At 32.7% G+C, this 17,045-nt stretch overlaps 1 protein-coding gene across 1 annotated transcript in view; it reads right to left on the bottom strand.

The window, feature by feature from the left end:
* LOC132095968 (neurocan core protein-like) overlaps positions 1-17,045 on the bottom strand; it is a 78,530-nt gene that overhangs the window by 53,083 nt on the left and 8,402 nt on the right. The window contains exons 2-3 of the mRNA XM_059501067.1: positions 11,224-11,291; positions 1,470-1,844 (exon numbers count right to left, since the gene is read on the bottom strand). Of these exons, the coding sequence (XP_059357050.1) occupies positions 1,470-1,844; positions 11,224-11,290 (442 nt within the window). The 5' untranslated portion in view covers position 11,291. The remainder of the gene's footprint in view (positions 1-1,469; positions 1,845-11,223; positions 11,292-17,045) is intronic.

The raw sequence follows: 17,045 nt of genomic DNA, 5'->3' as shown, positions 1-17,045 counted from the left end.
GAACCTACAACATTATATCTGCAGTCATTCTCTGTGAAGCTGATTTCAAACAATGTCCACTGTAAAAAAAAGTGCTGTATTAATAAAACATCACACTATTATTTTATAAATATTATAAAATGATTTTAAAAACACTAACACATTATGCATTATTATTAAAAATAATTATAAAAATATAATTTTAGAATTTATTTAAGATTAGTTTTAAGAACAAATTCAAACAGTTAATTGCAGATCTAGATGTGTTCACAATGTCAGGGCAGTGTTACTTTAGTATTATTTATAAACCATTATATTATTTATAAATATTTTTAAAATTTTTTACACTTTTCATTTTAATTTTAGTTTAGGTTTTAATAATTTTGATATGTTCTGTTGTCATTTTTAGTTGTTTTATTTTTAGATTTAATTTATATTTGTGTTACTTCAAACATATTTTAGTTTCCAATGCAATTCTTTTTACATTTTTAATCTAATATTTATATTTGAACTCATTTCAAATTTATTTCAATTAACAATATCTAGTATTTTCTATTAGGAAAAGTATATTAACACCGGATTTTGAATATTAAATCAGCACCCATTCCTAAAAACATTATAAATTTAAATTCTTAATTTCAAGCTTTTATTTACAATTCAGTATTATTTATATACGATTACAGTATTAATTAATATGTTCAAATTAGCTTTTATTTTCCTTTTCACATTAAAGTTAATGCTTTATTAATTACAATGCCCTTTTGACATTTTTAGTACTAATTTAGAGATTTTCCTACATATTTTAAAATCAGTGCTATTCATTTTAGTACTGCAGCTTAAACCTATTTCAGTTAATTGATAACTTTCTTCCAAAATTTTTAATCTAATCTTTATATTTTAGTTTATTTCAGTCAACAAAACCGCATCTTTAAGTCTTTAAATCAGATGTATTATTAAATCAGCTCCTGTTCATAATCAGCTTTTAATTCAAACTCTTAAAATTTCTAGTTATTGTTTACAATTTTAGAAGGGCACTTATTATGCAAAATTACTTTCACATGTTGTTTGGACATAAATGTGTGTTGGCAGTGTGCGAACACAACCACCCTATAATGATAAAAAAACCACCCGCTCATTTTTTTTCATATGTGACTCTGGAGCACAAAACCAGTCAAGGTTTGATAGGATAGAACAATATTTAGCTGAGATACAACTATTTGAAAATCTGAGGGTGCTAAAAAAAAAAAGAAACACTTTTTTGAGAAACGCTAAGATTCTTAGCAATGCATATTACTAATTAAAAATTCAGTTTCGATATATTTACAGCAGGACATTTAGTAAATAACTTCATGGAACATGATCTTTACTTAATATCCTAATGATTTTTGACATAAAAGAAAAATCTATAATTTTGACAATGTTTTTTGGCTATTGCTACCAATATACCTGTGCTACTTAAGCATTTGAAAAAACAGTAAATAAGTCCTCACCTGTGACCTCCAGGTTGACCGTATCCTGCTCATAATTTTCTCCCAGAGCGACGTGGCACCGGAAGCTCCCGGAGTCGTTGGAGCGGAGCTGGGAAAGCACCAGCGAGGCGTTGAGTGGATCGGCCGAGTATCCGGGCAGACTGACCCGACCCACGTATGCCCGGTGCACCCTGACCACCCCGTCCCGAGCCGACAGCACCGTCTGCTCCAGCGCTCCTGCGCCGCGGCTCCAGCGGATGAAGGGGCCGTGTCCCGGGATCAGGACGGATGGCAGGGTGAACACACACGGGAGAAGAGCGGAGCTAGATAATGGGCGCCGTAGGGGAGGATGGGTCACTCTTCTGACTGTCGCCGGAGTCTCGGCTCGAGTCAGTCCTGAGAGAACAAACAGAGTCAGATTTAAAGGTGAAGTGTGCAGTGTTTGCTGTGTTAAAAGTGTCTCTGGTGACTCTGGTTAAAGGGATACTCCACCCTAAAATTTTATCATCAATCACTTATGAAGGAGTTACACCGCACTCACGATCACCAAGGTGCCAGACAAACAAGACTGAAAATCTCAAAAATAAACTGTCTGGGTGTAAATTACCTAGATAGCTCAGTATGTTGGGTAGGTTAAAGAAAAACTACAACTCCCACCACTGGACTACAACCTTCCTACTGGGCTTTCACTGTTGATTGTCCCGATGTGTTTGAACACAGTTAAGTTGATTGCTACATTTATTGTCTGTATACCCTGAGGATGGTCGTTTGACCGACAGCTTGGTGATTAAATTTGGATTCAAGAAGACAGTTTATTTTTTGAGGTCATCAATCACTTATGAAATAAAAGTAAAAGCTCCGTTAGTCTTCGGAAGACAATTTATTTTGGATGAAAACCTGGAGGCTTAAGGCTGTAAATAACCATGTCAAGGTCCATAAAAGGTATGAACGTTTTGTAAGCGAAGCCCACGGTCTCTTCTGTGTCACTCCATATCATTTACATTTACATTTAATCATTTAGCAGATGCTTTTATCCAAAGCGACTTACAAATGAGAACAATGTGTTGTGTGTCACCATGTGTTGTGTGTCATCCGCGCCACAAGGTTTTATTTCAAATCAAAGCTAAATATACGTAGAAACAGCGCATCCTTGTGGCGTGGAGGACACAAGAGCGTACGCAGCAAGGTGACACAGAGGAGACCATTGACAATTATTGAATAAAGTTGTTACTTACATTTTTTCTTTGCTTACAAAAAGTATTCCCGTCGCTTCATATAACTATGATATCATATAAATATTCTGATGACGACTTTTCATGCCCTTTCTGGACCTTGTCACTGTTATTTACTTGGCAGTCTTTGGGACAGTCTCAAGTCTTGGTTTTCATCCAAAATATTTTAAATTGTCTTCCGAAGACGAAGAAAGCTTTTACGGGTTTGTAACGACATGGGGGTAACTGATTAATTAGAAATTTTTCTTTTTAGGGTGGAGTACCCTTTAATGTTAAAGAGTCAATAATTACCTACAACCAGGGCTTGACATTAACTGTTTTGCTCACTAGCCAATGTGGCTAGTGGTTTTCCAAAGTTACTAGACACACCGCATTTTAACTAGCCACATTTTTGTTGTTGTGAAATTACCTGATAATATTTACTTGAACTAGATTTACAACCCTTTTAAATGTAAAACCAATGTACGCACCCAAATCAAGACTACATAAATGTATAACAATACAGGTCATTATCATTAGCTCTGATAAGGTTGTGTGTAAAATTATTTGTTACAAGTTGCAATGGAGAGTAGGTCGGTTTCGAAACCTCACGAAAAATGCATGCCATGGTTCGGACAAAGTTGCTTTTATCTTTATAGAAATTTGAGGGGAAATTGTTAATGTCAAGCCCTGCCTACAACTGCATAATAAAACTTAGTATCTTAAAATATGTATATAATTTAATATACATATACACTCTTAAAAATATAGCCACTTAAAATGTTCTTGATGATGTCAACTGATGAGAAAAGTAGGTATTTGAGTTATTATATTCTGATGAAAGTTTATGAAGGCAAATGTTTCAATGCATGCACTGATGAATCATTCACAATAAGAACATGAGTGTGAATTAAGAAAGCAAATGCAACCCTTTTTTATAAATCCAAGAAAAGCGAGCGATCCACTGTAAATCTGTACATGCAACACCATTATTAAGTCAATACTAGAAAACAACCCATTTTATTTTATACTCCAGGTTATTTGTTTCAACCTCTTTCATTCCTCTGCCTTTAAAACTGTGTTACAGTAAAACAGTCAATTGATTTTAAAGAGGATTTCAAATGTGAAGCTTGTATTTTTGTTAAAGTGAAACCTGATAGTCTTGGAACAAGTTAAAATGTATAATATTTTTAAAAGTTCGGCACATTAAATTGATTAAAAGTGACTCTAAAGACATTTATAATGTTAGAAAAGATTTCTCTTTCGAATAAATGCTGTTCTTTCTATTCATCTGTGAATCCTGATAAATAAAATGCATCAGTTTCCACAAAATTATTTATCAGCTAAACTGTTTTCAACATTGATAATAATGTTTCTGATCATATTAGCATGATCATATTAGCATGATTTCTGAAGATCATGTGACACTGAAGACTGGAGTCACGATGCTGAAAATACATATGTGCATCACAGAAATAAATTACAGCTTAACAGATATCCACATAGAAAACAGCAAATAGAAATAACAATATTTCACAATTTACTGAACTTATTAAAAAAATCTGATAGAGACTCACATTGTGATACTGTGTGTTTAACACTTTTTTGTGATGAACTTCCTGCTAGGCTTGCGTTGTAAGTGCATTACTGTAAAATCATTTCCCACTGGTTTTTACGCACAGATGCCGTCCACAGATATGCAAATGCAGGAATATTGCTTTATAAGTGAGAAGGGAGGATGAACGGACGATCTAATCTCCCAAATCCACACTCTTCGCTCAACTATGCATAACGGGAAACGCAGATAAAATCAATTGCAGTTCTTCGTTCCGCATGGATTTAGGGATGAGTGTACATCCCAGCATTTGAATAAAGATACAAGTGATAAAAGCTCAAATCTGCCTCTATTCACCCCCCACGGCTTTGTCTTTGCGTAAAAACCAAGTCATTTTCCTTCGTAATGAGACGTAACTCAAACACGCACGGCTGAATTACACCAAAACACAGAAGAAACCCAAAGAAATCATAAAGAAAACAAAGTCCATTTTGTCCTTTAATTATCATTAGCATAATGTTGATTATAATTACTGTTTTTACTGTGTTTAAAAAAAAGCTTTTTTTACATGAGTATAAAATAAAAGGCAGTAAAACAAATACTTAAAATATGAAAATACCATTTACATTTTATAATATCCTTGTCATTTTTTATACTTTTATATATTGTATATTAGTCATGATATATCATGTTTTTATCTGTATAAAGGCATTCATATTGCTACTAACTATTTATACAAAATTATATATGAGTATTTTAACAGCAATGATAATTTTAAAGAATAATGATAATATCAGAATCTTTCTCAAATTAACTGAGAGTTTACATTTTTTTATATTTTATATAAACAATATACATTATTTATTATATTATGTAGTTTTTATAACTAAGATTTAAAAAAATCATGAAATTACATGCATTTACAGTACATGCATATAAGTATATACTGCATATATTTTATGCATTTATTTTCATTTTTATTATTATTTTTAATTTGGATTTTAATCTTAATTTCAGGGTAAAAATATTTGTTACAATATAGCAAACATGAGAATACAGCACAATCACATTTACACACGTCACACAATCAATCCCACCAGTGGCTTTCATAAATAAGATGCCATTGGACACAGTGGGTAATATACACACACTCTCTCTCTCTCACACACACACACACACACACACACACACACACACACACACACACACACACACACACACACTCCCATCCAACTCACAGAGGGGGGTTACAGATGAATGTATTAAGTGAATAACCTTTCCAGCTCCAAACACACACACACAAACACACACATAAACACAAACACACACACACACACACAGCACCTGCAGTAGTTTACACCTCTCAGCCTCACCATCATAACCATGGCAACCGCTTCCAGCAGCAGTAACCAGGAGTGATGGGAGGACGCGGGGGTTTGATGCTCGGCTCGATGCGCTAAATCTGATTCCAGTCACACCCGTCCAAACAACACAAAGCCCTGCTGATCCGCCTCCCAGGACCAACACTGGTCCAAAACACAGGCAGCAGATGCAAGCCGCCTACTAAGACGCCTTGTTAGGGCCAAAATCACGTTACTCCAGAAATGTCTATTGTGAGAAAGGCAATGCCAGAATCAGTGTGGTTATTGTTAACTAAAACTAAAATGAAAGATGCTAAAAAAATTTTAATTAATAGCAATCATGCTAAAATATATTTATTTCAAGCATTGTTCAATACTTGCAGGCCAAATTTCAAAACTGTTCACACATTCAGCGTGTACTGAAGTCTATGTGGACCAAACTGTGCATGCATTTTTCATTGCTTTCAGACAAAATGCATGCAATGACCACAAAACCACAAACACTTTTGTCATTAACAATTTGCAAAACACTATACATTTTCAGCACATTTTCTCAAATACTAATAAACCGCTTTCAAAACTGATAAAAGCACATTCAAATCAAATCCGTCCATTTCTGCAGGAATTATATTGAAATATAAAATCTTTATTTATTATGGACTTGAATAATAATTATTCCACATACAACTAACTGCAACTCCAGCTGAAAGCTAAGCCAGATGTCCTATTTTAGTCTTCTTCTTTTTTACTTTCTTTCTTTTTTTGGTTATCTTTTGATAAATGGATGCTTCGGAATGATTTTGTTTGGAAACATGGATCAAGAAAGACATTACAGTCTTGGGGAAAAAGTACATTTTTTAAATGTTGATTCATGTTAGTATTTTTGAAAATGTGGCTTGAGTATTGAACAATTCTTGTTCACAACTGAAAAAAAAACTGTGAATGAAAATTAGCAATGTCACCTTGGCAACTAAATAAAATATAATAATGTTAATTTGATGTATACAAATTAAAAAATTTAAATATGAATAAAAGCTATATAAACGTACTAAAATGGGGAAAAGCACATAAACTGACTAAAACTTTAATTGAAAATGTTTGCATTGAAGTACAAAAAATTGCTAAAACAAAAATTGAAAAACATAATCAAAGCTACATTTTTTAATGAAAAAAGTGCATAACAAACTGACAAAAATTTAAAACTTAGCCATGATAAATAACTGAAAATACAATCAATTCAAGCTGAAGTACTAAAATAAACTAAAATAAAAAATAAATTAAATTGAAATAAAACAATGAAAAAAAGACTAAATGGATAAAATAGCAAAATTACAAATCAGAAATAGCTGAAACACAAAAAAGTTTAAGTACTAAAACAGATGAAACTAAAATGGAAAAATTAAATGAATAAATAAATAAAAATGCATTCATAAAAAGCAGCTAAAAGAACAAAAGCGCATAACAAAATAACAAAAACTAAGAACTGTTTATTTGGCAACTAAATTAAATAAAAATAAGTTGAAGTACTCAATCTAAAACTGAAATAAATATAATTTAAAGCTAATTTAAATGAAAATATATTTGATTAAAAACTAATAAAAAGGACAAATTAACATAAAAAATGACTAAATGTTGCCTGGGCAATTAACTGAAATAAAATGTTAAGTTTAAGTATCAAGCTTACTAAAATGAAAAAATGAAAGCGGAAATAAATATAAAGCAAAATATATAATGGATAAAAGCGCATAAAATTACTTAAAACTTAATTTAAAAAAATTAAATTAAAAATTAAATAAAAAAAAAAGTATTAATAAATACTGAACTACATAAATGATACTAAAATATCACTGCCCTGAATGCTTCAGATGCAGGATAAAGTAAAAAATGTAGATTTAAAAAAAAAATTGCGAATTAGCATCAATAGAAACTGGTCATTTTACCCAATTTTTGCATGTTCTGTACATTTTCCACATGAAGCGCTGTATAAATCAGTAATGAGGTTTAGTTAGAGTCAGGATGTTGTCTGCATCTGGTGTCTGTGTGTGAGAGAAAAAGTGTTTTTGTGAGCAGATGTGGCACTTTATTGCAACGGAGGGAAATAATTAAATTCCCCCTGTGCTCTTTCATTTCTCAGATACACTTTCATGGCAATCTGACTTTCTTTTTCAATCAACTGATGTGGACGTACTTGTGTGTGTGTGTGTGTGTGTGTGTAACCAATCCTCTGTTCTTCAACAATCTGGGCTACTTGGAAACTAGATCTGTATATTTTCTGAGGAGAAGATGAGTGTGTCTGCGTGTGTTGTGATGCTGAGAGCTGTAGGCGCTTTTAGCAATTTGTAGCAAATTTTTGCAATAGAAACAACACAGTGCATTGCAAAAACTTTTTTGAAAGAAATGCCCCAAACTTGCAGGTTTCTTTCTTCTGCTGAACACAGAAGAAGATATTTAGAAGAATGTTTCTGGTCTCCATTGACTTTTATAGAAATGTTGTCCATATTATGGAGGTGAATGGGGACCAGGAATTATTTTGTTACAGATATACTTCAATCAAAACATCATCTTTGTTTAACAGAAGAAAGAAACGTATTCAGGTCTGAAAAACATGAGGGTGAGTAAATGACAGAATTAAAAATTTTTTGAGGTGAACTATTCCTTTAAGACAAAATTGAAGAAGAATTAGTATTTCTGTAAAGAATCTTCTTCAACTCATTGTAAATAAATAGAATAACCTCCAATTCATCTTAAATTGTATTATTACGTAACTTTAAGGTGTTTTTCATGGAGTCAGCAAATCATACAAAAAAAATTACAAAAAAATTTCAAGAAATACCCAAAAGAATATGAACTTCTTAGAAATAAGAAGCAAGAATTGTTTTAACTTAGAACAAAGTCTAAGCTAAATAGGAAAATTAATTAAACAAAGACTAATAAAAGTGACAAGCATTTATTATTTGATGGATAATTATTATATATTGGATTTGTAGTCTTTATTACTTTTGAAAAATAATCCACTAGGCTAACAAGATCCATCTAAAAAAATCTGCGAATTTTACTCAATCTTTTCTTTTCCCCCTTAAATTCAAATCATTCTATTTTAGAAATATTTTTCAAAATTATTTCTAATTTAGAAAATATTATGTAAAACAAATATAAATTTATTTTCAGCAATTGTTATGCATGTGCTTTACAATCTTTAAATTAAACAGTGTAATGCATTTATAAATACGAGCTAATGAACCTAGACCATAAAACCAGTGCCATCCACAAATGCCTATTACTAATAAAAATTTTAGTTTTGATACATTAACAGTTGGAAGTTTACAAAATATCTTCATGGAACATGATCTTTACTTTACATCCTAATGATTTTTGGCACAAGGAGAAATCTATAATTTTAACTCGTTGGCTATTGCTACAAATATACCTCAGTGACTTAGGCCCAATCCCAATTCTACCCCTTAGCCCTTCCCGTAGGGGTGTCTCGATTCTCTTTTGGTTGGAGGGGTAGGGGTAAGGGGAATGGCCAGATAGCCCTTCAAACGAAGATTTTTCAGGACCACACTTCAAATGAAGGGGTATGAATTATCTTCGCAACATGGCTGCTACAGCGAACAAAAAGACACATAAATGTAAGCTTTTTTGGCATAAATAAAGAGTTTAACGAAAAGTAATCGTTTGTTTTATGTTATATTCAATTGTGAGTTCATATTAATGGTCCCGTTACTCAAATAAATGTTTGCAAAAAATCGCTAATATTTGCTAACGACATATTACAGACTGCATGATATCAGTACGAAGTGCCGTAGACATTGAGGGGGGCTAATCCCCCCAATAATTAGAAATCGCTAAACCATTTTCTCAAATATTGCCTATTCGAGAGAGAGAGAGAAATGGAAGTTGTGTGTATTCGCATTTGTTCGTTTTTTTTTTTAGAGTGAGTTTACTTACAAACAGCGATTGTATCCTCTCGTTGCTGGAAAATATAATTTAGCGATTCAGTATTTAAACTGTATTTATTAAAAGTCGTGGGGCTGCATTGACATATTTCTGATATGTGTATTTGTCAGTAAGCAGCGCATTAATATAGAACGATAATTAAAGGCTCTAATGCACCAGTATGTGTGTGAATTGTAAGAGCTAGACGATGTATGATGACGTGTGACGTCATGGTAGTGGTGTCCCAATCCTTAAGGGAATGTTTTCTCCCCTACCCCTTGACAGGCGGAGGGGTAGGGGAAGGGGAAGGGGTATAAAATAGAAATGGGATTGGGCCATAATCTGCTTTTGTGCTCCAGGGCCACAAATCACCTTATTGTAAAGTGTTAACAAAATTTTGAAAGTGTTAGTTTGTTCATACAATGAAAATCTATGTTTTTCCCCCCTCCAAAAAGTATTTTTTTTCTTACACAGAGACTAAGAAAGTCACACAAATTTACTGTTTTAAGTTAGCAGTTTTGACATTAAACCAGTAGCCTGTCAGTGACCAGCAGTCACTGTCTGTCATATATTTTGAGGTCCGTTCTAAAGAGGGCAGGTCTGAGTGTTCAGGGGGCATTAATCGTCTTGGCAGGAGGGAGTGATTTCCCATCATCCTTCAAAGCAGCCACCTATCGCTAAAGAGACTAATGAAAGAGCCACTGACTGAAGCTGCCAGTGAAAACATTTGGCCTATGGAGCATTCTACAGTCGCTCACACACACACACACACACACACACACACACACACACGCACGCGCACACACACACGCACACACACACACGCACGCGCACACACACACACACACACACACACACACGCACGCACGCACATATATATTATTTTTTTCTGTAAAAACAGCATTTGTAATTTCGAAAAATAATAACTTATTTCAGTTAGCAAAGCAGCTTATATGCATGTGTGTGCGTGTGTGTGTGCGTGCGTGCGAGTGCGCGTGTGTGTATAATGACATGGGTATGACATAGGTATTATATATATATTATAATATATATATATATATATATATATATATATATATATATATATATATATATATATATAAAATACAGGATGTCAATCAAATATAAAATGCATCTGAATTGACATTATTTTGATTTGTGCTTACCTCAAAGGGCAATAATTTTGTTGAAATGTAAAAAGAAATTCTGAAGTTACTAATAATTGCAATTATAATTTGGAGCAAAACAACTGTGAATATGGATTTAACACTTACCATGAAGTGCAACTAAACAGCTAAAATATGACTGAATGTCAACAGTTTTCATTAAATGTCCAACAAAAATATTAATCTCGGGTATACAGTAAATAGCGTTTTGTTTGCTTAAATTTCGTCATCATCATCAAGAAAACCTTTTTCTTTTGTGTTCAAATAGATTAAATAAGGAACAGGTTTGGAATTTCACAAGCAGAAGTACCAGAAAAACAACGAGTCGAAACCTTCGAGTCGAACAGGTGGAGAGCCACTGATATTGAAGTTATTAGCTTCATAACATGCTAACATCAGATGTCTTTTTAGGACACCATGTCATGTTGCTCTTTCCAGCTGTTACTGAATGCAAGAACATGGCCTGTGTGAATCGCCCCATACACATGAAGTCCCGTTTTACTTCAGATGCTTTTAAGAGAGAACGAGTGAACCAGAACTCACCACATTCTGCTGAGAACACAAGCAGAAGCGCAAGAACCTGGAGCCCAGCAGCGCCGACACACACCATCCTGTGTAGAGAACACAGAAGAGACAAAGAGAAGGGGAAATCCATGAGATTCATAATAGACAAACAATACTGGCTGTGTTTCAACTTCAATAGCTATACAAAGGGAAATTAAGTGTGTACTAAGAAAGTAGTACAGCATTGGGACGTACTACAATGCTATGCATACTATAGTAGTTCAGCTGTTCATATAATAGCATAATAAAGGTAAACAGACAACTATACAGGTTATAACGTGGGTTTAGGACCAAGAACATGTATTAACAAAGTCAATTCTTGCTTTAAAGTTGATCTGGTGAACATGAAGCAATATTTAAAATGTACTAAATGTAGGACTCTATGATTTCCACAATCCGGACAGAATCCATTAATAAAAACAGAATGTGGAATGTCATGGAATTTTAGATCAATAGATCAAAAGAAGTTCAGTGCACTTAAATCAAGTGATGATATGGACACTAGTTAATATATAATAATATTACTTTTTTTTTTTTTTACATTTATGTCTTTTTTTTTATTACCAGAAAAATTTAAATACAAAACACTGACTTTCTGGGAAAAACAAAACAATAAATAGGGCCCTATTATAGCCAACAAATTAAATAAAGGATTTTGTTTATATGAATTTAATTAATTAGACATGCTTTTGTTTAATAATTAAATGTAATGAAACCGTTCAAATGGAATCCAGAAAAATTCCAACAGAATTTGTAAAAAAAAAAAAAATGTATTTCATATGACCCTAAACAATAATTTACAAGTGTAATACATTTCTGTTAAATAGTACATTTCATGATAAAATGCTTTTTGATTAATAAAATGTGATTTAACAATTAAAAGCACCCCCCCACCCAAAAAAACACAAAATCCAGAGAAAATATAATAGGAAAGAAAACTGAATCTGGAGGGAAAAAATTAATTCAATAGGGCTTTAAAATTGTGGTTGCAATCAAACACACCCTGACATTTCCTGCATTTACACCCTAACGCAGGGTCACAAGAGGCTGAGAGATCAGGAGAGTGTGAATTTGGTGTCAGTCCACAAATGTGTGAGATGATTTCTAGCCCTCTATACATTACGCATGCTGCGAGGACTCGCTCCTTGATCTCTCTCGACTGGCACCAGCATCCCGACACTCAGCTTAATGCTCACAGACGCTCTGCCAACAGCACCTCCACTGAGAAACATGGAGAGAGGAGGAGAGACGCCAGCATTTAAGAGCCAAACCGCACCAGAGACAGCCAGAGAGAGAGAGAAAAACGCAAATAAAAGGGACGGAAGACTTATTTACAGGCATGGGAAGGTCGTGCACCAGCTCGGCTCCAGTATTGTAATGTCAGAGGAGTTTGTGAGCGAGCTAGCAGCTATTCTCTGTACTGTGAATGCAAACTTGCTGACGCTCCAGGCGTTTAGCATTTCAATTCCTGAAGGATTCGGCAGCGCTTTTGTCAGAGGTGATTTAACTTACATCGGTTAGCTGTGCTATTCATAGCGGTAACTAGAGACACAGCTGAGGCAGAATTATGAGCAGGACTTTAACAAACTGAAAAACTGCAGCATTTATGATAATCAAACGCCAGCAAGGCTTTGTGTTTATGGGATGTATGAGAGCCGTCCCGTAGCCCACGGCTGTTTGATGCAGACTGCACACTAAAACAACAAGCACACAGCTTTTCTCATCAGAACGCCAGCAAACTACAAGTGAGGAAGAACTAATCACTCCATTTCTGGACTAAATTGCCAACATAAGACCAAAATCTGGCATGAAAACAATGAAGTAGTATTACAGTAAATAAAAAACTACTTAAATAATAAACGGAGCAATTCCAATAGGGTCCTCACACTGCATGGCTTGGGCCCTAAACATAGCTAAAATAAAATTACTTAAAAATATAATTATTTTATTCAGCAAGGATGCATTAAACTGACCAAATGTGACAATAAGGACATTTATAATGTTGCTAATTTTTTTACATTTCAAAACGCTTTTGAATTATACATTCTCTTTTCTAAAAAAAAAACATAAAAGATACTGTAACTAGTGTAAGACAGTGATAAAAACGATGTATTTTTCACCACAAAATGAGGCACAAGGACTCCTGGAAATACACTGAACATAAATCTCAGCAACTATTCTCAGAAACTGCAGTACATCCAAAATTGTTACAAAGAAACGCAATTAACACATTGTATTTTGTTGTAAAAACACTTATAATGTTTGTTTTAGCTATTCAAAACTATTAAAAAAAACATTTAAAGATATCAAGATAGTGTAACTTGAGCAAAAGAAACAAGTGATAAAAAATACATATTTCACTATGAGGTACAGGGACATCTGGAAATACCATTGAACAATGGCTCAAATTAACCAGTGAGTTGTTTATACTGATTACTGGACATTATTCATCCAAATGTGTCACTTTACTAAAATAAATCAGACCGATATAGAGGAGATTGTGTTTGATTACTGATCAGCTCGCTCTGTGCAACACAACGTGACATAATCAGCAAAAGCTACACAGCCTCTTCAGTAAAGCAGCTTGTTGCTGGAGAAGCTGCATTTTTTCACAGATAAGCTACTGTCACACTCACAAATGTTCGTAGGGCTGTTAATTTTAGTTAACAGCCTTTCCAGCACTAGTGTGTTAGACAGATTCGGTTTAGAGAGAACACCAGATCTGATATCTGATAATATACGCACTATGGGAGGATTTGGTACTCTGATTATGAATACAAACATTTCTCATCCAATGATCTGATCTGCTCTCAACATTCATTTTAAAGCTCTTTACTCTTTCTGGATGACAAATACTAAACTCGTTTGTTTCTCTTTTAGTTTCTACTATAAGACTTTAAGAGAAAGATTCATTATGAAAGCTATAAAAGCACAATATCTGAGCAATAAAACAACAAGAAATGATAATGACGTCTGATTGACAGCTTGCAAAACAAGCTATATGTCAGACTGGCTGAAATATGCTGCGATATTTGTCTGAAATGTCAGTTGAGTCACTTTATGTGATTATAAACACAAGCTTGAGCATTCTTTTCTTTGAGACACTTCAGCGGCATCTTAAGCAGAAGAAAAGGAAGTTTAAAAATAATTCAGAGTGAATGAAATCAATATAATGTGACATTTTAATCAGAATAGCAAATTGGAGAAAATAAATTGACAGTGACTTTCACTTTTAACATTGGTTTTCTGCCTTCATGATCTGAAAGTCATGCACATAAAAACATTAATGAAACTTATAGAAACAAAAATCAAGCATTTAAAAATAAAAACATGACACACTGAGAAAAAGTAAATTTCAAATAATTACAAAGACAATTAAAAGTGCAGTTTTGAAGTTAAAAATGTTAATAAATGGAAATCGGAAAAGGAAAAATGGAAAGGATTGCAGTGATGTGCCAATGGATTTCTAATTTAAACATCAAAGAATGCCGGAAAATAAAATGTATCACAGTTTCCACAGAAATATTCAGCAGTACAAATGAGAATGATTTCTGAAGATCATGTGACACTGAAGACTGGTGAATGATGCTGAAAATACAGATTTGATCACAAAAATAAATAACATTTTAAAATATCATCACATAGAAACAGCTGTTTTACATTTTAATATTTGTACAATGTTTACTGTATTTTTGATCAAATAAATGCAGCTTTGGTGAGCAGAAGGTTGAAAATCTGAATGTGAGAATTTGTCATATTAACATTTAAACTTTTATAGTTTATATTTATATTTTATATTTGACTTCAAATGTAGTTAAGCTTTAGTAATTTTCCTGTGTTGTGTTATAGTTATTGTTTTCAAAAAATAATGTATATATAATTTTCATTCAGTTTTAGTTTATTTAGTTTAGTACTTGAAAGTGAGACATTTTGCCTTAACAAACCGCTGAAATATAAATATACTAATGAGATATAAGTTTAAGTATTTTAATTAACTACAATAACCCATGATTAAAATGTTAAAACCAAATAAAATAAAAATTTCTCAATACTAAAAAAGTAGTGATTAAAAAAAAGCTGAAATAAGTTAAAATAAAATTATTATATGGAAAAACTTTAATTTAAAAAACTTAAATAAAAATTAGAAATGTTGCTTTAGCAACTAAATGAAATAAAATGCTGTAAGTCTGAGTTAATGTGCTAAAACCAATTTTTTTTAAATAGAATAAAATAAATTATCTAAACAATTCTAAAATTATTAAAACTAAAATTTAAATTAACATTTTCCATTATTCAAAATATTAATCAATACTTTAATAGTATATAAATAATACTAAAGTACTAAAATTACTAAAACTAAAGAATGTTTAATAGAAATGCGTAAAAAACTAAAACTAATCAAAATAAAAACAACAAAAAACCTTAAACTGAAACTAAAATGAAAACAACATTTAAAAAGAATTCCATAATATTACATGCGTAGATAACAATAAAACAACTGGTTCAATAAAAGTGCATAATTTTATCCAATAATTGTGGTTACAGTGTATTTGTAATCATATTAGTGTATCAGTGTTCCTGTAGCTCAATTGGTAGAGCACTGCGTTATCAAGCGCAAGGTTGTGGGTTTGATTCCCCGGGAACACATGATATGTAAAAATTGATAGCCTGAATGCACTGTAAGTCGCTTTGGATAAAAGCGTCTGCTAAATGCATTAATTTAATCTAATTTAATTTAATATTAAATTACTGCATTCTTAGTTATTAAGTGATAGATGCAAATATGCAACAACAACAACACCATAAATACAAACATTGCAAGCTGCTAAGAAGTGCTTTTTAATACATATATGATCATTGTATCCTCAGCATAGCAACGATGCTATATGTGTGCTGCCTATGTAGACTTAGATTCATGAGGTTCCACTCTGTACAGACAATATACAGTAAGAAGACTCACTACGGTGCTCACTGTGCACAGATTCCCAGACGGGTCAGAAAGTGTGTAACTCTAAACGACTCCTGTAGCTCATCAGCACATCTGAGAGAAGATAATGAGAGATAATGAGCATTAATGAGCCTTTCGCTGCACTCCAATGCCTCTTCAGATTCAAAGAGGGATGAGACAGCCTCGAACACAACACTCAGGAGGCTTCAGAGCTCCACAGAACATTTACAGACGGAAACTGAAGCCTCCTGGCCCAACATCACTTGCTGCATATGGAAAAAAATATTATTAGGAGCTGTTATTAAAGCAGCTTATACACACAACATTTTAAGTTTGAGGTCAGTGGTTTTTTGTTAAATTATTAATACTGTTATTCAGGAAGGATGCATTAAATTCATCGAAAGTGACAGTAAAGATATTTATAATGTTACAAAAGATTACTATTTCAAATAAATGCTGATCTTTTCAACTTTGTTCATAAAAATATCCTGAAAAATACAAAAACATGAAGTGACTAAAACAGAAAACATCAGAAATGTTTTCATATATCAGCTTATTAGAATGATTTCTGATGGATTGTGTGACACTAATGAAGCTGGAAATTCAGCTGCACATCACAGAAATAAATTACATTTTATAATATATTCACACAGAAAACAGCTTTCTTGAATTGTAATAAGATTTCAGATTTTATTGTTTTTCCTATTTTTAATCAAATAAATGCAGCCTTGGTGAGCAGAAGAGTCTTTTGTTCAAAAACATTTTATATACTAACCCCAAACTACAAAAATATATAGAAAATATATACATTATTAATAAACCATACATTATTTTTTTACAAAAAAATAAAATA

Source organism: Carassius carassius, chromosome 20 (assembly GCF_963082965.1).
Source record: "Carassius carassius chromosome 20, fCarCar2.1, whole genome shotgun sequence".
Taxonomy (NCBI): Eukaryota; Metazoa; Chordata; class Actinopteri; order Cypriniformes; family Cyprinidae; genus Carassius; species Carassius carassius.
This window is presented reverse-complemented; position numbering and strand designations above follow the sequence as displayed.